The sequence below is a fragment of the Sciurus carolinensis genome, chromosome 7 (genome assembly GCF_902686445.1).
Source record: "Sciurus carolinensis chromosome 7, mSciCar1.2, whole genome shotgun sequence".
NCBI classification, from domain to species: domain Eukaryota; kingdom Metazoa; phylum Chordata; class Mammalia; order Rodentia; family Sciuridae; genus Sciurus; species Sciurus carolinensis.
Window position 1 is genome coordinate 120,393,668 of NC_062219.1, and position 20,808 is coordinate 120,414,475.

The 20,808-nt window shown below is 42.6% G+C and overlaps 1 protein-coding gene across 1 annotated transcript in view; it reads left to right on the plus strand.

Moving 5' to 3' along the window:
* Positions 1–3,675: 3,675 nt before the first annotated feature.
* Positions 3,676–20,808, plus strand: part of Nudt3 (nudix hydrolase 3) — a 99,551-nt gene continuing 82,418 nt past the window's right edge. The window contains exon 1 of the mRNA XM_047557832.1: positions 3,676–4,073. Coding sequence (XP_047413788.1) covers positions 3,975–4,073 — 99 coding nt within the window. The 5' untranslated portion in view covers positions 3,676–3,974. The remainder of the gene's footprint in view (positions 4,074–20,808) is intronic.

Below are 20,808 nucleotides of genomic sequence, written 5' to 3' on the forward strand. Positions count from 1 at the left end.
CTATTGCCATCACCCATGGAAGGATAATTTCTTCTCTCAAGAATGATCTCCTTTACCTCTGTTAAGCACATTGCCTAGGTTATACAGGTGGAGAGTGAATGAACCACAGACAGGGAAATGTGGTGTTAGGGATTGAACCCAGAGCCTCTCAGAAGTGAAGCACACACACTACCACTGAGCTGTACCCTCATTCCTGATTCATGTTTTTTTTTTTTTTTTTTGGTTACTGGGGATTGAACCCAAGGCATTCAACCACTAACCCACATCCCCAGCCCTTTTTTTGTATTTTATTAAGAAACAGGGTCTCACCAAGTTGCTGAGGCTGGCTTTGAACCCATGACCCTCCTGCCTTAGCCTGGGATTACAGGCATGTGCCACCATGCCCAGCCCTGATTCATGTTTTAAGTCACCTAGTTTTGGGGGTATTTGTTATACAGCAGTAAGAAACAAATACAAAAGTAAAGGTTAGAAACAAGAGGAGCTCCTGGAGGATTTAATGGGATATGACAAGGTAAGCCTGGGAAGGTAGGAAGAATAAGTGGCATGATCAGGAAACAAGGTGGAGTAAGGAATCTGTGAAAATCAGTCTTCTGAATTTTATTCACCATTTCATGTATGATTGAACCTAAGAAGTTACTTCAGATGGTCCCTGATATGGGATCAACAGAATGCTGGGATCTTCATTCAACAGACAGATTTTAGATATGGTGGGTGGCGTTTTCCTACAGACAAGATCATCCCATTCCACACTGCGCTAATGACTAGACTCTAGAAATAATGCTCAGATTCTAGAAGGGTAATAGCCAATTTTTTCATTTAACCATTAAAAAAAGTTTGGGGGGGGGTACTAGGGATTGAACCCAGGGGTGCTTTTACCACTGAGCTACATCCCCATTCCTTTTTATTTATTTGAGATAGGACCCTACTAAGTTGTTGAGGCTGGTCTCAGATTTGTGATTCTCCTGCCTCAGTCTCCAGAGTCACAGGGATTACAGGCATGCATCACCATTCCTTGATAATTATTATTTTTTTTATTCCATGCCTTGGGATAATTGCTGAGTAAGATAAGCAAGTATGAATGAGACAGACTCTGCCTTTAAGAATATTGAAATGTGGAGGGCGAGAAAGGCAAGAAAATAATGACAACACTATGTAACACATGATGTGATAAATTTGGACAAACCCAGCCTACTAGGAGTCACAGAAGCAGTTAGGGAGAGCTTCTTGGAAGAGATGACTTGTTATCTGCATTCTGAAGAAATACGATTTGGCCTGAGGGAAGAGGCAATGGAGGGTGTAAGGGAGCCTTCCAGATGGCAGGTAAAGCATGTACAAAGAACCAGAAGATTGTCTAGAGGCTTAAAAAACTAGGTAGTTCAGAATGACTAGAATATTGGAAATAAGGGAAAGGGTGAGGTTGGCAGAGGCCCAGCTCATATTTGCTCTAAGTGTTTAAATTTTTATTGTCAAGGCAATGAGGAGCAACTGTAGGGACTTAATCAATGGCATGTCTTCATTAGATTTAAATTTGGGAAGAATTTCTCTTGCTGCAATGAGTGGATGTGACTGAAGGGGGCTGGATGAGAGCCAAGACCTGATGTCAGGTTAAAAAAAAAAAAAAGAGTCCAAATGAAGTAAGGACAGAGGTCAAGGCAGGAAGGGCCTGGGATTGAGGGTATCAAGAAGACAGAAGCATGCGGTTCATGATCAACTGGACAGAAGGCAAGAGATAGAGAAAAAATGATTCCTGGGTCTCTGGCTTAGGAAACTGAATAAATACCTTACTCTGATATGGACACAGGATACACAACCTGGGCATGGAGCTGCAAGCTTATAATCTTGGCAGTTTTGGAGGCAGAGGCAGGAGGATTTCCAAATTTGAGGCCAGCCTGGGCAATGTAGTGAGACCCTGTCTCAAAATAATATAAAAACAGGTTGGGGATTAAGCTCAGTGGTAAAGCACTTGTCTAGCATGTGTGAGGCCCTGGGTATGATCCCCAGTATTGCCAAAAAAAACTAACAGCAGCCAAAAAACAAACCTGAATGACACAGGAGAATGGCCAGAAAAAAAATGCAGGATACAGATCTCAAAGATATTCCGTGATTTAGTTTTAATGCTGTGTCTTTCAAATTTTTGATAGTGTACTATGTCTACAGGGGAAACTTTCAGTTTTTTTATTTCTTTAAATCAGAGACAGTGGAAGAGGAGAAAGCTAGAAAGACAACCAAAACAACTGAGAGTTTAGGAGCTGCTGCATGAGGATTGACCAAAGTGACCTGAAATTTTATACCTAATGTGACAACGGTTGAGAAATGTCAATTTTAGCTACAATGTACTGAGTGCCTACTATGTACCATGACCAAGTAGGTTTACTCTCCCTATTTTACAGAGGTTAAAAAAAGAGTTGGGTAATCTTAATTAGAATAAGTTATACTCCATGTATGTATGTAAAAATACACTCTGTTGTCATGGATATCTAAAAAGAACAGCAACCAAAAAAATGAGGTAACTGAGCATCCAACTAGGTTTGTTTCATTTCAACTCCTGATCCCCTCAAGCCCTTGTACTAGGCGCTCCACCACTGAACTACATCTCTAACCCTTTTTACGATTTTTAATTTTTTCCCCAAGACTAGCCTTGAACTTGAGATCCTCCTGCCTCAGCCTCCCCAGTTGTTGGGAATACAGGACTGTACCATCACACCAGACGTCAAACTCTGATTTTTTAAATTATTATATTAAGTACAAGCAGTATTTAAAAAGGGTAATAAGCAATTCACAAATCCTGCACAAGATTTTTCAAAGGTTTAGGATATTGTAATGGTACTAGGTTTGGTAGGGGCAGCCGAAAACATTTATACCCCATTTTTTTTTCCTTCCTGGAAGAGCATTACGTTTGTATTCTCTTTTCCTTGAGAATGTTTAATATCCAATATATACCAGTTGTGTTGTTTCATGACTTGCACTGCGTGTGCGTGTATCCCTCTACGTCTTCCCTTCTGGCATTTGCCTCCCCGCAACCTGGCTTTCAGTGATGGGATCCAACCCAAGGCTCATGCTAGTCAAGCGTTCTACCACTGAGCTACATATGCAGCCCAAGTATTTGCTTTTTGCATCAATAAAGAACTGAAGAATAAATATTTATTCCTTCCAGTGGACAATATGTCCCGGCTAAGACTTTCAGAGTTTCAGGCTATCGAAACAACGTGTACGATTCCCCGCCCCATTTCCATGCAGTTCCTAATCCCAGACAACTCGGGTGGCACTTTCTGATGCGTTTACTTGTACCCATTTTCTCCTCCGGACCTACCCCCGCACCCTCTCCCAGACTTGACGGGCAGGGCCAAGGCTCTGCGGCGTGACCTTGGGTTATCCTCGGACGCAGACGCGCGGTGTGACCTTGGGCAAATCCCTGCTTTCTGCTCACCCGCGCAGCTGGGCTCTGGTTCCCGGCCAGGCGCCCACGCCCCTATCTCTCCTGGCTTCCTCTGCTCGCCGCCCTTGGTCCCCACGCCTACGCTGCCAGCGTAGCGGCGGCCTGGAGTCGCGCGGCCCTCTTATTCCAGACGCTCGTTTACGCCGCACGGACAGGGAGGGCGCGATTCCCGAACGCGGCCTGCGCCACAAGCTCGCGGCCGTCCCACAGGCTGGCGCAGTCTTACGCTGCTGACGTAGCGCGCCCAAGATGGCGGCGCAGTCGTCGTCGGGGGTGGCGGCGGCAGAGGGGGCGGCGGCCCTGGCGGCAGCAGCGACGACAGCCGTGACGGCTGCGGTGGCGGCGCGGGACCTGGGCCGGGGGGAATGAGGCGGCCGCGGCGGGCCAGCGGCGGAGCCGTATAGCAGAGAAGCAAGCGGCTTCCTCTCCCTGCTTCCCTGGGCCGAGGCGGGGGCGCGCGCGCGCGCGGCCGTCAGGAGCGGGCTCCCCACCCCTCGACTCCCGCGACCCGCACCGCACCCCCACCCGGGCCCGGAGGATGATGAAGCTCAAGTCGAACCAGACCCGCACCTATGACGGCGACGGCTACAAGAAGCGGGCCGCGTGCCTGTGTTTCCGCAGCGAGAGCGAGGAGGAGGTGAGGCTCTGGGCGCGGCGGGGTCGAGGTCGCCGGCCGCTGGCGGCCCCGGCGCGGGGGGCGCGGCCGCCCGGAGAGGTGTGCGCGGGCTGCGGACTGGGCCGCCCCGCTCGGTGCGAAAGAAGTTCCGACGGAATTCCTGAGGCGAGAAAGGGGGCGACGCAGAAGGGCCGGCGGGGCGAGGGGAAGTGGGTCTGAGCCCGGCCGTTTTGGACGCGCCGACCCGGGGGCTGCAGGGCTGCCGCTGGGGCGTTGGGGGCGGCTGCTGACCAACCCGAAGAGCGCCCGCGGGGCGCAGGCAGCGGGCCGGGGAGGCCGGGTTCCTGGCCCCAGACCCCCAGCTTTGATCCAGGAAGGGCAGCTCCGCGCTTGTCAGCCCCGCACATGTGTGCAGAGGCCGCGGTGCACGAGGCGCAGGCGGGCCTTTGTGGCAGAGAATTTATTTTGTCCGCTTCATTGGCAGGTTTGAGGTTTGCTGAGGGATTATGTGTGGCCCACGCCAGGGACCGGGGTTGCATTAGGAAGATTTAGGGCGTTGTGCACAAGCCAAAGCCAGCTGTTTATTTTACAATGCGCTGGTTAGCCCTTATGGTGCAGCCTGAGAAGAAAGGACATTTGAAAAAATAATTTCTATGCACTGATTTTTTTTTTTTTCATTTTAATTGGGAAGATCGAAAGTGGCACTTAAGATCTTTGCTCTGCCATTCCTCCACTGACCTATAGCAAGACCCATAGGATTAAATTTGCCAGGAAAATAGAAATGTTTTAGAATCCGTTTCTTTTTGCTTCGGGTACTTTAAAAAAAAAAAAAAAAAAAATCTCGGCTTCCCAAAGCCGTTTCTGTGGTGATGAAGGGAATTCAGGGAAGGCACATGTTTGGTAAATCCACAAAGAATAGCTGCTTTGGAAATTCATAAGATGCCTGTGGGAACGCATTTTTCTTTTGTGCATGGTGGTAAAATGGCAGTTCGACTGGAAACAATGAAGGACAGTGAAATTCAATATGTTATATTCCAGCATTCAGCAGTGGGCTATGGTGGCAGGGTTGCAGTACAGTGCCTGGTGTTGAAATGGGGGAAAGGAACTTGACCCGTTAGTTATGAAAAGAAGCAGTGATGAAAGAGACAGACGGACTGCCAGGAGCTGCTGTCCAGAGATATTTAGGAGGAAGTGGGAATTTAAATTACAGCCTGAAGAAAATTAGGGAGGCACCAGTTGTGCTCTTGAGGGATCCCATATGTGCCCTTTTGCAGTAAAACAGAAGAGATACGGAAATGTGTACTTTGTGACCTAGCCTATATTACAAAGCCCCTCAGAGGTGCGTGTAATAGTGATACTGGTAAGGGCCATTTTGTAAATTATGTACCGTTTTGGTATACATACTTGAGTAAAATGAAATTATCGGTGGTGGTTCCTGTTCCAGAGGCTTTGTTCTCTTCATTATCATATCATATTATGGGAAATCAGATGGTATCATAGTCTGTTAACTGGAGGGAAAGCAAATTAGCATAATAATATGTCTTCCTACACTATGGTTAAGTCTGAGAGCACCCCAATTATAAGTAGATGGGTGTGTAATTTTGTCATATGAATGATGCAAGACTTTTTGTTTAAAAAAAATCATAGTAGAAATTGAAAACATGTGAGTATTCGGGATAAATTGGAAGCCATGTGAGTATTTGGGATAAATTGGAAACCCTTTATAGATTACAAGGAAACTAATAAAGACTTGATTTTCCATTTTCTGTTAAAAGTTTTATCATGTACTGACATTAGCGGCGTTAATGTTGGTGCCTGCTTACTTGAATGTTTAGGCTCCCCAACTGTTTCTTGCAAATCAGACGAAGCATAGAACTTGTGTTTTAGGAGCTTAAGATCTTAACCTGTTGAAAGAAGTTTCTTTAATGGATTAAAAGATTTGCCTGATCATGGAGTTTCCTTTAGTGAATTTCTTTTTGAACACTGGTTAATGAGCAGAAGAATCATGTAAATCTTTAATTACAGATTCAGTGGGTGCTATAGCTAAAGCCTGTGAAGAACAAGAAAAGTAATGAAGTGGGCTCATTTTAGACTTATTCAGTTCAATTAAGCAAGTATGTTTTAAATAAAGAACCTACTATGGGTGCTACTCTCTGTTATGTGAGATTTAGAGAAAAGCATCCCTTCTTATCCAGAGTAGTTTTAGATGGGGTCTCTTAATTGGGAGGGATTTTGGACCACAAAATAATCTACAGAGCACTGTTCAACTTTCAAATTATATAATTGTGTTGGAAGGGAAGTAATTTGTTAGTTCCAGGAGAACTTTTATGTTCTCAATAGATGTGCCAGAGACTGGAAGTATTAGCTGCCACACATTGTGGGAAAGTAAAATTCCAACTTAATAGGACATTCAACCCAATTTTATTTTTTAATGGGAACTAATGGCTTTAATCAAGATAAATAATTTACAGAATATTATTAGCATAATATAGTACTAATGTAAGTATGAACAGGACATTGATTTATAAATTTAATTAGCTAGTGTCGAGAAACAAAACAAATTTGAGGAAAAAGATGAAAATATTAGAAGATAATTGACTGTGAATAAAATCCTCTAGCATTGTTTTTTCAGCCCCAGAAAATTATTCACATGCCAGAGTGAGAGGAGCTGAAATTCAGATCCATGTTAGGCTGTGTGAACATGGCAAGTTTATTGAGCAATCATTGAATGTTGGGAGTGGAGGAGACAGATGTGGAAGGAGGGGGCTCAGTTTAGTTGGAGAAATAGAAAAACAGTCCCAACCACACGACGAAAAGGAGTTCTCTTCTAAGCTTCTGGCTTCTTTTCCTGTTGATAAACTAAAGTTAACTAGAAAAATTCCCCACTAACAAGTTCTAATTACTTGTTTATTTTGATGCTGGAGATCAACAGTCATGCTAGGCCAGTGCTCTGCCACTGAGCTGCACCCCCACCTCTTACTAATATCATTAGCATTCTGGCAGATAGTGAGTTTTGGATATTTGTGATAATTAACATATTACCATAGTACTTTGAACTTGATGTACAGTGGACATACTCTTTTTTTTTTTTTTTTTTTTGGGTGCTGGGGATCGAACCCAGGGCTTTGATGCTTACAAGGCAAGCACTCTACCGACAGCTATCTCCCCAGCCCCAGTGGACATACTCTTACCCAACCTTCACTCCAGTCAGCTTGGTGCAGTATGAGTATTTGTTGTTACTCACGAGGGCACTGGGTTTTGTGTACCCCGACCACAGTCTCCCAGAAGTGGAATGTTGTGCTTACAAGGAGTCAGTTGTACTTATTCCTATATCTGTTTATACTTAATCATACTTGTTATTGTAATTATGCAACTTAATTAAATATGCCATAAGTCAGTGGAATTTGAGTTAAAGAAGGAATAGTTTGTAAGAAGTATTTCAGATGTATTGGAAAAGTCTCTAAATGCCAGTCACTGAAATAAAATTACTGCTCAATTATATATCACCAAGCAAACTGGAAAAGAATCTTAAAATTTCAGAAGGACTTTGCATCTGTAGTACTTTATAAATGTTTTCAGGGTTTTGTTTTGTTTTGGTACTGGGGATTGAACCCAGGGTCACTTAAACATGGAGCCACATCCACAGCCCTTTTTATGTTTATTTGAGAAGGCTCTCTCTCTCAGTTACTTAGGACCTCCTCACTAAGTTGCTCAGACTGGCTTTGAACTTGTGATTCTCCTGCCTCAGCTTCCTGAGCCCCTGGGAATACAGGCATGAGCCACAGCAGGGTTTTTGTTCTTTATAGAAACTAGGACTGAAAAACAGGTCATTCATTATGTGTGCGATATGTGAAAGAAAGACAACTTGCAATTCAACAAGACTCATTCTTAAAGCAAGATCTTGGTCCTACAAAGTAAATATACTTTTATATTTTATTTTGGTGCTCTGGATTGAACCCATGGGTGTTTAACCATTGAGCTCTATCCCCATTCCTTTTTATTTTTTAAGACACAGTCTCACTGAGTTGCTTAGACTGTGCTGATTTACTGAGGCCGTCCTTGAATTTTTGATCCTCCTGTCTCAGCCTCCTGAATTGATAGGTTTTTCTAGGCGTGTACCACTGCACCCTGCATTATATTTTTTTTAATATGCCATATCATCCAGTATATGATACTTTATTATAAACAGAAGATTGAAATTTATTAAGATTTTTATTATCCTGAGTTGGTAATATGGCATTTATCTTTATCATATTATTAAACTTGGTCCTCCTAAATCAAGTCTAGTGAGATTGTCTCCCTCTCCCCCTTTTCTTTCTTTCTTTTTCTTTTCTTTTTTTTTTCTTTTTTTGGCAGCCTCTGTGATGAAAAGTGATAAAAATTAGGGGGAAAGGGACAGTCTTATAAGAGTTTGTACTCTGTTTACCCTCCCCGGAGGAGGGGTGAAGAATGTAACACAGGCATTCCATACAGTTGAAATAGCCAGGAATGTGAAATACTCCTAGAAGAGCTGGAATATATGGCAAATAACATCACAGTGCCGGGACAGTTAAAGCTGCTCCTGAAGGTCTGTCTTCAGTTTTTTTGAGACAGGGTTTCACTTTTGTTGTCTGGTGTGGTCTCAAATTCCTGAGCTCAAGTGATCCTCCCACCTCACCTTTCTAAGTAGCTGGGGCTGTGAGGACTCACCCCTGTGCCTTAGCCCAAGGGAAAAAAAATGAGAACTAACTTAAGTGTGTCAGTTAGATTTCCTTGTGTATTAGAACTGTTTTCAAAAAGAAAGGATAATGCTGGGTGTGTTGGTTTCATGCCTGTAATCCCATTGAGTCAGGAGGCCAAGGCAGGAGGATCACAAGTTTGAGGCCAGCCTCAGCAACTAAGCGAGTCCCTAAATAACTTAGTAAGACCCTGTCTCAAAATAAAAAAATAAAGAGGACTGGGAATGTGGCTCAGGGTAAAGCACTCCTGGGTTCAGTTCCCTAGTAATTGCCCCTACCTGCCCAACAAGAAAGGATGAAATTTAAATTTTAAACTTTTCCATTAGAGGCCCTACATCTCTTGACTAGGGGGAACTCCTACTCATTTTCTCAGATCCTTGAACTCACCAGGTTAGATGGGGAGATTACTGACACTGAAGATCCTCAGTGGGCAGAGACTCTGGTGGCCTGAGTGTTGTCTATAAAATGTCCCAGAGGAGCAAGTGGAAGGACGTCACTGCAGACCACACCTTCCCGCAGGCTCTAGAGAGGGGGAGTAAGGCACAGGTGGCAATCCCAGGGGCAATAACCATGACGAAGGACTCCAGTAGATCCTCGGCTGACTGGGGAATATCTCAGCCATTGTCCACTGATACATTGTTCTAAGATCAGGAGGGGTGTTCTGATCTTCGTTGGACATTTCTGCTCTTCATTTATCAAAATCTTTCCCAGAGTCAGTTTTTTGTTTTATATTATTGACTTTCTTTTTGGTACCAGGGATTGAACCCAGGGCTGCTAACCACCAGGCAACATCCCTAGCCTTTATTATTATTATTATTTTTTAATTTAGAGACAGGATCTCACTGAGTTGCTTAGGGCCTTGCTAAGTTGCTGAGGCTGGCTTTGAACTCGCCATCCTCCTGCCTCACCCTTCTGAGCTGCTGGAATTACAGGTGTGCAGCACCATGCTGGGCTTGCTGTTGCTTTTGTTTTCCTTTCTGCCTGCTTAATACCAGTCACTTACTCATTTCTCCCGTTATATGCTTTTCTTCCTCCTTCTCCAGATGTGAATTCTGGGCTGAAGTCATACTGCAAACCCCCCAACCCCTTACCACACTTTTTTTTTAAACCACTCTTTGTCCTACTCTTTTGCTTTGAGGTGATTCTCATTCCTCAAATGTATGCCAGACTCAGTGGTGCACACCTGTAATACCAGCTGCTTGGGAAGATGAGGCAGGAGGATCACAAGTTCAAAACCAGTCCTGGTAACTTAGCGACATCCCATCACAAAATAAAATAATTGATGCTGGGGACATATCTCAGTGGTAGAGTGGGAGGCCTGGGTTCCAGTAACACACACAGGGTTGTTTATCTGCTGTGGGTGAGCAGTCAGTCTGTCTTTCCAAACTGGTACAAAAGAGAAGGTCCTGTTCAGGAATACCGTCGTCGTTCATCTCTGCAACCCTGCTTCGGTGTCCATCCCTCTTGCCGGCTCTGCAGCCTCACTCGTGCAGTGTTCCTTCTCCTGCATCATCATCTTTCTTTCTCAACTTTGTCATTCCAGGGAAAACAGGCTGTAATACCTCTCATCTGAAGAAAAACAAGGGGAGAAAACGTACTCTTGAAGCCATGTTTCCTCCAGCTCCAGCCCTGGTTCCCTCTTCCTGTCATGATAATTTTCCTTGTTGTTGCTGGCTCAGCTTCCCCTCCACCCATCCATCCTTTCCCGAGCTCATTCCACTTGGACACTTTCTTCTACTGTTTGCTGAGTTCCTCCTCAAGATAACTTACAAGTTATCAAACCCCGTGGCCCACTTTCCATTTTTGCGCTGTTTGGTTGCGGGTTCTCCATTCTTGTGCTGTTTGGTTGTTTTCTTCTTGACACACTTTCTTCTTGGGCTTCTAGGGGCTCTCCCTAGTTCCTTCCTTTCTGATTATTCCTTCCTAGCGTTGTTGTAGATTCCTCCACATTTTCATGACTTCTCTTCATTCCAGTGTGTGAGGGCACAGTCTTTGAACCCATTCTTTTCCCTGCCCCCATACAGTAGGCAATCTCATCCCATCTTTAAATACCTTTTTTACATTTTTCTTGTTTGTGTGTGTGGGTTTTTTTTGTTTTTTTGTTTGTTTGTTTTTTTGTTGTTTTTTGTTTTTGGTAGTACTGGGGATCAAATGCAGGGCCTTGCATACTCTAGACAAGTTCTAGACAAGTACCCTACATCTCAGCTGTATTCCCAGCCATCCCTCCCCTCTTTTCTTAAATTTTGAGACAGGGTCTTGCCAAGTTTCAAAAGCTGACTTTGAATGATCCTTCTGCCTTAGCCTCCCAAGTTGTTGGGGTTATAGCTTGTGCCATCATATCTGGCATTTTTTTTCCTGTTTTTTCTTTTTTCTTTTTCTTTCTTTTGAGATGGGAGGTTCTCCCTGTGTTGCCCAGTCTGGTCTCTTAACTCCTGGACATAAGTGATCTTTCCTGTCTCACCTTCCTACGTAGCTGGGACTTCTGATCTGTGCCATTGCACTGGTATACACTGATTACTTTTAAATGTCTATTTTTAACTCTGAACTCTCTCCTGAAATCGAGTCTTGAATGGCCAGCAACCTACTTGATATTTCCACTTGGAAATATGATAGACATCTCAAACTTCCAATGCCTAAACTGAGACTTTTTTTTTTTTAGAAATTGAACCGAGACTTGCGTATTCTACCACTACGTTACATCCTATAATCCCCAACTGAATTCTTTATTCCATCCTCCAAAAAAAGAAACAGCAACCAACACCTACTTCTCTTATAGTAAAAGACATCTCTTAGTACTTTGGGTAAAATAAATCTTCATAATATCAGTTGCTCAGGTTGAAAACCTTGGAATCATCCTTGAGTTCTCCCTGTCTCATACCCACATGACATCTAGCAGAAATCGCAACTCTAGCTGTCGCTCAACATGCACTATGCTGTCCTACCCTAGCCCATCATTGCCTCTTGCCTGGACTGTGGCCGTGTCTTCCTAACTGGTCTCCCTGCTTCTGCCCTTCCTCCTCTGGTTGTCTCTACCACAACTGCAAGAATGATTCCTTTAACACAGAAGTCATCACTTGCAGAGTAAATCCAAAGTCTTAACTGTGACTTCTGGGTGATTAGATCCCTTGCCTGCTAGGGCTCTGATAACATCTCTTCCCACTCTCCCTCTTACTCATGCCTCCCTTCTAGACACACTGGCCTCAGTGTTATTTCTTCCCCATAATATCTGCCTGAATCACTCCCTCACATCAGGTCTTTGCTTAATTTCCGTTATAAACATGTCTTTAACAATCTTGCTGTTTAAAATATCACTAGTCCATTGTCACCATGTGTCTCCAGTGCTTGTTTTTACTTTCTAGCACATATCACCATCAGACATGTATTTATTTGTTTATTGTCTTATTTCTTCCCCTATGATGAAAACTAGTCCTTGAAGATAGGAATTTTTGTGTTTTTATCTGTTTTCACTCTCAGGCCTCAATATTTAGAACGTAGAAATAGTTGTTGAATGTGTGAGTGAATGAATGACTCTATAGTCCCTGCTTTCAAGAAGCTTACTGTTTGCACTGAGGGTGTGGCTCAGTGGGAAAGCACTTGCCTCCCAAGCTTAAGGTCCTGGGTTTGATCACCATTACCCACATCCACTTCCACACACTTCTGTCTAGTGGAGGAACTGATAGCCAAACATGCCGAATGCTTTTTTTTTTTTTTAATATTTTTTTGTTTTCAGTGGACTCAACCTTTCTTTTATTTTATGTGGTGCTGAGAATCGAACCCAGGGCCTCACACATGCCAGGCAAGTACTCTACCACTAAGCCACAACCCCAGCCCCGAATGCTAGTGTTTTGATAAACATGTTCCAGAGAATTCTCCCATCTCTTTGCTTATTTCCAGTATCTTAGTGACAGGGTGTTTGATAATCCTGAGCATCAGCACAATTCAAGTGAGTGTACTTTAGGTTGTAAATCTTTTCTGAGGCTTATTGAATAGTTCTATGATAGGACACTTAAGATTTCTTTCAGACATTGAATGCTGTGAGTCTGTGCCATCTTGCAGAATTTGTGTTGGATGATTGATACATAACGTACCAGATCTCTATTTCTAGTGGTACAAGAACCTGAGGGCAAGAGATTTTTTTCATTTTGATGATATCCTAGAACCTTTTATTAATACATGAATATTCAAGAAAACTACAGTCAAGAGATGGTTGCTATTTTAATGACTTGTTGATAGTGGTTCCTAGCCAACAATGTATGTCAAATCTGGATTCTAAAGTTAGCTAATATTAGAATAGGATATTTGGAGGTGGAGGTTGATAGGGATGGTCACAAAATATTCCCATCATCTTGTTCTTTGTCTCGGTCAAGGTTTAAGAAACATGGTGCAAAGTGTGTGGGTGCTGAGGCTTGAGGCATTGGATTGATGGTTAACATTAGCAATAGAGAGGAGGAACTCCCACAGGCGAAAAAGATAACAGGTGGATGAAAGAAGCGCAAAGAGTTGAGTTCACAAATAAACTCCTCTAACTTAAAATTTAATAAAGAAACGTACCCCAAATCAGTTTCTCTGAGTAAAGTCCTCTCAACAGCAAGAACACTTCCTTGAACCCACTTTGAGAGTTTCTGCCTTAGTGTACCAAGTCTGCAATCTTTTCCACAGCCTTCCTGAATGGAGCCTTTGTTTCCTGACCCTTTGAATAGTGAAAACCGTTCACTTACTCACTCACTTCTTCCTTCCTGAACTTAATTTATTGAGTGCCTACGTCCAGGCTAGATACTATTCTGGGGACATTGGTGTCAGAACAAAAGCCCTTACTCTTGTGGAACATCAGATAAAATGCAGGGAGATAGTAATGAGCAAACAGATGTGTGCACATGATGATCTGAGGCAGCAGGGAGTACTGGCGGAAATTGCATATGAGATTGGGTGGGGGTTTTGGCGAATTTTGGTTGGGTGGTCCCCCCTGAATGACAAGGCAGAAGGAAAAACAATTACAGACACTCCAATGTGGAAATGAACTTGGCCTGGAGAAAATACAGGAAGCAGGCCAGTGTGGCTGGAAGCCAGAGCTGGGGAGAGTGGTGGGAGACTGGGAGAGATGGGAGGCAACCAGATGGTGTGGGACCTTGCTGCTACTCTAGGGTTTGGCTTCTCCTTTCCGTTTTCCTGCCTCTCTCACCAGTAGCAGCCAGTGAAACATCATCTTTCCTTTGAATGTGAGGGATAGGAATGAATGGGATAGTGAGAGTTTATTAGAAAAAGCTTTATTAAAGTAAAAATGGAGATAAAAGGAAGTACTATAATCTTTTTAAGAGGTTAATCTGAAAGGACCCCTCCCTCCCATTAAGACATGAGGAAAAAAAGGAAGATGACAAAGGGAAGAAGAAACTTCATGAAAAATAAGGGAGTGTTTGTGTGATGACCTAAGATTTCTTCAATTCTTCTTAAGGCAATTTAGTCAGAAAGACTTGTGGGAAATAGGTAATACAGGCACACAGTTCAAAATTTGAAAAGAGTGTGGAGTGAAAGGTAACTCCCCTTTCATGTCTGCCCTTGCCACCAGTTCTATGCCCTAGATCTACTGCTGTTACTGGTTTCTTGTGTATTCTTTCTGTGTGTGTGGAGGCGGGCAGGCTCTTGCACTCTAGTCAGTTAGGTAGTCAGCTTATAAATTTAGTACTGAGTTTTGCAAATGAAAGATTGGGACTCAAGACTGGCAGTGGTGCATACTTGTAGTCCAAGCTGTTTGGGAAATCGAGATGGGGGATCTCTTGAGTCCATGAGTTTGAGGTCAGCCTGGGCAACACAAAGACCCTGTCTCAAAAAAAAAAAAAAAAAAAAAAAAAGATGGGGGACAGTGTTTGCTTAATAGAATATAGTTTTGCCGATTTTTCTTAGAAATTTATTAGAACCCAGATTAATTGAATATCTATACTTTTTCAACACTTGCCTAGTTCTTTTGAGGTTTGTTTACCTTAAGTGCTGGGGATCCTTCAAGAGTAGGAAAGTGCTAGAGATAGAGTGGTGTGTGTGCACCACTCGGGTCGTTCTCGTGAGGCAGACAGGAGAGGGCTGGAGTGTGAAAGTCCACTGTCTAACTGACCTTCAAGCTCTAAGAAGCAGCTTAGCAGTTGGTGGGTCAGGCCAGGCTCGCTACCTTCCAGACTGTCTCATTGTTTAGACTACTCAGAGGAACTGAGGGGCTAGGGAGGTAGCTCAGCTGGTAGAGTGCTTGCCTTACAAGCACAGAGCCCTGGGTTCGATCCCCAGCACCGCAAAAAAGAGGAACTGAAAAAGTGAACCTTGTAAGCTAAAGAACCTTTCTTTTCAAGGTAATGTATGAGCCTACACTGTTAGGAAGCAGTTCACTTTAGCCACATGCCTTAATCCCCAGCTGTGGAATGAGGAACCTGTAGAATTATGGGTGGAATTGTGGTTTTTCAGCTCCTTCTGAGCCAGGAGGCCATGTCTTAAATTACTTTTGTTTCTTTTCCCACCAGCTTCCCAACACGCCAACAGAGTTATGTGTGGGAAAACTTGAATAGAAAAACTTGACTGGAAAAAGATCATTGCAATTTAACCTCCTTGTTTAATTCGAAATAGAAAAAAATTGCTAAAATGATACACCCATATTCAAATGTAAACACCAAACTTATTTGCTGAGCAAACATAAGTGGTTTTATTTTTTTCTCTTTTGGACATCTCATCCATATCAGTGTGTGCTTGTGCTTCTTTATTAGTGCAGTTAATCAGAAGTCAACAGTTTCTGCAAGTCTGTTGTGTGTTTTATCCAAATATTCTTCTAAAAATTCTTAGTTTAGGACACTTTTTAAATCTATTTCAAATGGGAAATTGGCAACGTGAGCATCACAAAGCATTATCTTATGTTGGTGTATTTTTTGAGCACTTCCAAGAGGAAATAAAGAAAATGAATTTCTAGCCCGGTGTGGTGGCACACGCCTGTAATCCCAGTGACTTGGGAGGCTGAGACCAGGAGGATCACAAGTTCAAAGTCAGCCTCAGCAACTTAGGGAGGCACCAAACAACAGAGTGAAACCCTGTCTCTAAATTAAAAAACAAAAACAAAACCAAAAAAAACAAAATAGGACTGGGGATGTGACTCAGTGGTTGAGTGCCCCTGAGTTTAATCCCTGATACCTTCCCCCCCAAAAAAGAAAATGAATTTCTAGTTCAGTATCAGAAAGCATGAAAATTTTTATTGTAAAAGCAATAAAAATTGAAATCTATAGCAAGTAGAAATAGTTATAAAGAGAAATGAATATTATAAACAAAAATCCTTTTTTGTTCATAAAACAGTAAGTTGTTTTCTCGGGGTCATTTACTTCACACATTTAGGATAAACTTTATAAGAGCAGCTTTGCAGTGATGGACAGAAGTAGACATGAACTCAGACACACAGTGCTTGTACTTCTATTAAGAAGAGGAAGGATAGTGATTTTTCTTTGAATATTTATGAATTCTAATAAAACATGCAGTAAGAGTTGCTTTTATGAAACACTTTTCATGTGTAACTTGAACTAATATATCTTAAATGTGGTTATTATGATTGTACTTGGAAATTTCATAATTTAATGTTTTCACTTGCTCTTTATGGAAATAACTTGCTTGCTAGGCTTATCATCAACTGAGTATGCTGGACCCTGAAATTGATACCCTGAAGATTCCCAGGGATGACTATTAAATTGCATGTCTAAAAAATTATTTTAAATGCTTAAAAAACGGATTTAGCATGTATTCTTTATTTAAAATAATCCCTGTGGATTACCTTTATAATAAAAATTTTTTAAAAAAATCTTTTTATTTTAGCATGTTTTCCTTTTGAAAAGTTTTCTTTTGTCTTTTTTTTTTGGTCTTTTTTTTTTTCTGTTGTATGGGGCTGGGGTACCAGCGATTAAACCCAGAGATGCTTTGCCACTGAGCCACATCCCCAGCCCTTAGATTTTTTATTTTGAGACAGGGTCTCACTGAGTTGCTTAGGATCTTGCTAAGTTGCTGAGGCTGGCCTTGAAATTTTTTTAAAACTTTATTTTATTTATTTATATTTTTATATGGTGCTGAGGATCAAACCCAGTGCCTCACATGTACTAGGCAAGTGCCGTACCACTGAGCCACAGCCCCAGCCCCAGCCCTGGCCTTGAACTTTTAATCCTCTTGCCTCAGCTTCCCTAGTGGTTGGGATTATATGCGTGAGACACCTGGGGGGGGGTTGTTTGTTTGTTTGTTTTCAACTAGAAGTACAGTGCTGTGGAAGAAAAAGGAAGAGAGATTCTTCTTGCATTTGATTAAGTGGGTGAATGAGAAGAACTTGGCAGAGGACTTGATCAAGGGACTTGAAGAAGGGTGTGCTGTGGCCAGTTGGGCAGAAGAGGACAAGGTCAGTAGGAGCAATAACTTATGCAGCTCCACCTCTTTAGAAGAGGTTGGGTAGCTGTGGTGCAGGTTTGTGGTATGTATCGGATGATTTTTCCTAGCCTAAAATCAGAAAGCATAGAACATATAGTTTCTAAAGAATTGTTCTGCGAATAATTTTGGAAGTGTTTGTGTCTCTGTGAACAGGGATGTTTTTTATTTCTAGAATCTCTGGCCAACTCCTCCTTCCTCAGAGTACTCTTGTCTCCTTTTTGGAGAAAGCCCATCTTGAAGGGGAGGAAGGGCCTACCTTTCGCAGGTAAACTGAATGGGCCGTTATGCTGCTTCCCTCTCTGGTTGCGCCTAGTGAATGCAGTATGAAGGCTTTAGTAATTGGCTTTTCAGTGCTTGGTGTCCGTCCTGAAGAGGCTGTGCAGAGTCCCAGGGAGGGCATTGGCTCGTGTGCTGACCAGATATTTGTGACCAGACCCAGGCTGTGGCTTTTGCTGCCAGCCCTGGAGTGTGTGTGGTATGGCGCCAATCTTCTAGTCCCAGCCAGTTTTCAGAGCCTTTGATTTTCTTTCAGTAAGTTCCTTTTGACTTCCAACACCCAGGCTTGGTTTCTGTTGCTTGCAACCAAGAACTGTAATATACTACCTGGTAGTTTTTAGGCTAACCTTATCCTTTATAGTTCATTACAGCAGAAGAAATCTATATGTATTGACTCAGAAAATTAATTTATATTTCTAAGAGAGAGATTTTTCATTTTACTTCTGAAGCAGGTTGTACATTTTTAAATTTCTTTGGAGTAAAAATGTGTTCATTCTAAAGGTTGTAAAATTGATTTTAAATGACCAAAAAAAAAAAAAAATTCAGAAATTAGAGCAAATATAACTGATACTGACGTGAACTCTTGATATTTTTATGAAATGCTTACCAGCATAGTCATGCCCTCCTCACCCTTGATACTTAGTTTTTAGAATTGTTCTAAAAACTGTTCAAGAACGTGAGTTTTTAATGTTTTAAATCTGTTGGTGTCAAGGACCAGATTTTAAAAATTAATTTTAACAATCCGAGATTAAGAAAACTGTAGGCTGCTTTAAAAATACATATCTGTACTTTGCAAGTTCTATTTTGGCTAAGAATTGAGTCCTTTATGTAAAGTACTATCTGGGTGCAGTGACAATTTTAAAACTGTGAATATGTTCCCTGCTGTCCAGGAAGAATGCTTTTCTAAATTGATTAATTAAATTACCATCAGCCATTTCAGTTCTGTTGAATAAGTGTCTTGTGTGGGGCCAGGTAGAAAAATTTTTGAGGCAGGACTTAAAATAAAGAACATGGAGAAGAGGCCATGTTTGAAGGTACTTCATTTTGGAGGCAAAATGTTCAAATGGATAGAATTTCCATAGTTAGAAGGAAGAGGAGAGGGTATGTTAGAAGGAACCCAGCATGAATGAGGGTGGGAATGAGTTTGTTGCATACTGGAGACCCAGGGCACCCAAGCATGGGTTGGGGCTAGAATGGGGGGTGTTGGCAGGGAGGGAGCTTGGGGGCATATTGCCTTGGTTTAAGAGAATAAAGAGTTTGGGTGACCTCTCACCCAAACACTCACACTGGTGACCACAGTTGTTCACAGGGTTGTTGTGTAAAGGCTTGTGTGGAGGTGGCGTGCAGGACTCACTCAACAGGCTTCTCCCCAGAGGGAATGGAGTTAAGTGATGTTGCAGTCAAAGGAGCAGACAGATTGGGTGACAGATGGTATGTTAAAGATGAAATAAGAAGCCTGTGGCTGACAGTGACTTGTAAGTTTTGGTCCTGTGTAATAGGAAAAATGGAAATTTAGAAGAGAGGTTGGTTTTGGAGAGAAGATGGGACTTCAGGTTTTTCTTGTCCAGTTTGAAATAGTGATATGAACTGAACTGACAGTAGTTGGAGATGTGGGACTAGAGGTGCAGTGAGAAGTCAGGACTGCAGCCAGGGTCGAGCATCAGAGGCCTAGGAGAGGGTGGAAAGTCAGCACCAGAGGAGGTGTGCAGGGAGAGAATTGGGGGGCAGGGCCTGAGCGCAGCATCAGTGCTCAGGGAGGTGGGATGGTGAAAGCTGAGGGAAGAGAACATTTTGGAAAACTACACTGGGCAGTAGTGTCAGCCCTGGAGCAGTCCAGTGTGATGCAGATGGGGTGTAGTGGTGATGGTGATGACTTCGGAAAGTGGTTCCAGTAGAATGGCAAGATGATGTGGACTGGGGTGGCTAAGTCAGGCTTTAGGATGGAAGCCCATTATTTTTTTCTGTGATTGGAGGGCACATGAAAGAAAAAACCTAAAACCCAGATTAGTATTGATGTGGATTTGAGAAAATCCCTTCTAGATGGCCCCATTCTGGGGAGAAGTTAAGTGTATTTACTGAAAGTGGTCTGTTGATAGGAGTTTAAGGGGCAAGAAAAAGTTGGGCAGAGTTGCTGTGGTATAGTCACTATGGAAGTGATGGTTCTTTGAGGGGTAAATGTGGAGGTTGAGTGGTATTTATCCTTAAACAGTTATGGGCCTGTTGTGCATGGAGAACCACGTAGCCAGCACAGAGGATAAACTGAGCAGGAGAGATGTTTCACAATTCTGTCTCAGAATTTATAATCAAGGCTTAAAAGAGGAGGACTAGCTGGTGTGTGTGTGTGTGTGTGTGTGTGTGTGTGTTTGGAAAAAAGTAAAAGAAGGTTTATTACTTTGTTAGCAAAGAAGGAACACAGGGGACTCCTGTCCCAGAGGCTGTGATTCTGCCCATCAGCCAAAACAAGGCACTTTTAAAGAGGTGGCTCAAAGGCTATTTTACATGTGTTCTCAGGATTGATTTGGGAGATAGACCTCTTTGAGTTCTGGTGCCATCCCCAAAGTCTGGATTATTTCATTCCTATGGTGGGTGAGTACTCAAGGACGGATAATTCTATCATCTAGGATGGGAAAGAAAGGTAATCAATCCTGTTTCCCCTGAAATTAGGGAGGGGGAGAGATTAAGGAGGAGCTGGGAGAGAGGAAGAGAAAGAAACATGTTTATTTTAAAAATAAATTGCAGCAGCAGAGCAGCAAGGGTTATATTCACTGTCAATTTCTACACTCCATTTTTATGGAAAGATGAGTGAAGACATCTCCAAACTGCTTCCTGCTGAAGCAGGCAAAGTTGGGGGAAGTAATCCAAAGTTTTTGTTCTCTGTCAGGTGAGGAGTGGACAGTTAAGGGCATTCAGCATCAGAGCAGTCCAGAGGTCCACAGTGGCAGATGACAGGTGATTGGACAAGGCAAACTAAGGCAGGGATCATGCTAAGACAACAATAAACTCAGCAAAGCATTACTTCATTGTAAATAATTAACACAAAAACAATTAGTGTTTCAGCCAGTCTTTGAAAACCATGAGGACAGTAACTCATAATCTTATCAGTGAGAAACAGATCAAGTTTATCAGTGTAGGAGGTCAGAAAAATTTGTAGGGGGCTAGGGTTGTAGCTCAGTGGTAGAGAACTTGTGTAACATGTGTGAGGCATTGGGTTCAATTCTCATATCACATATAAAAAAATAAAGATGCATTGACAACTAAAATTATATTTTAAAAAAGCATGGAGATTAAAAAAAAAGATTTGTAGGTCTATTAAATCAGACTCAAATGAACTCAAGACA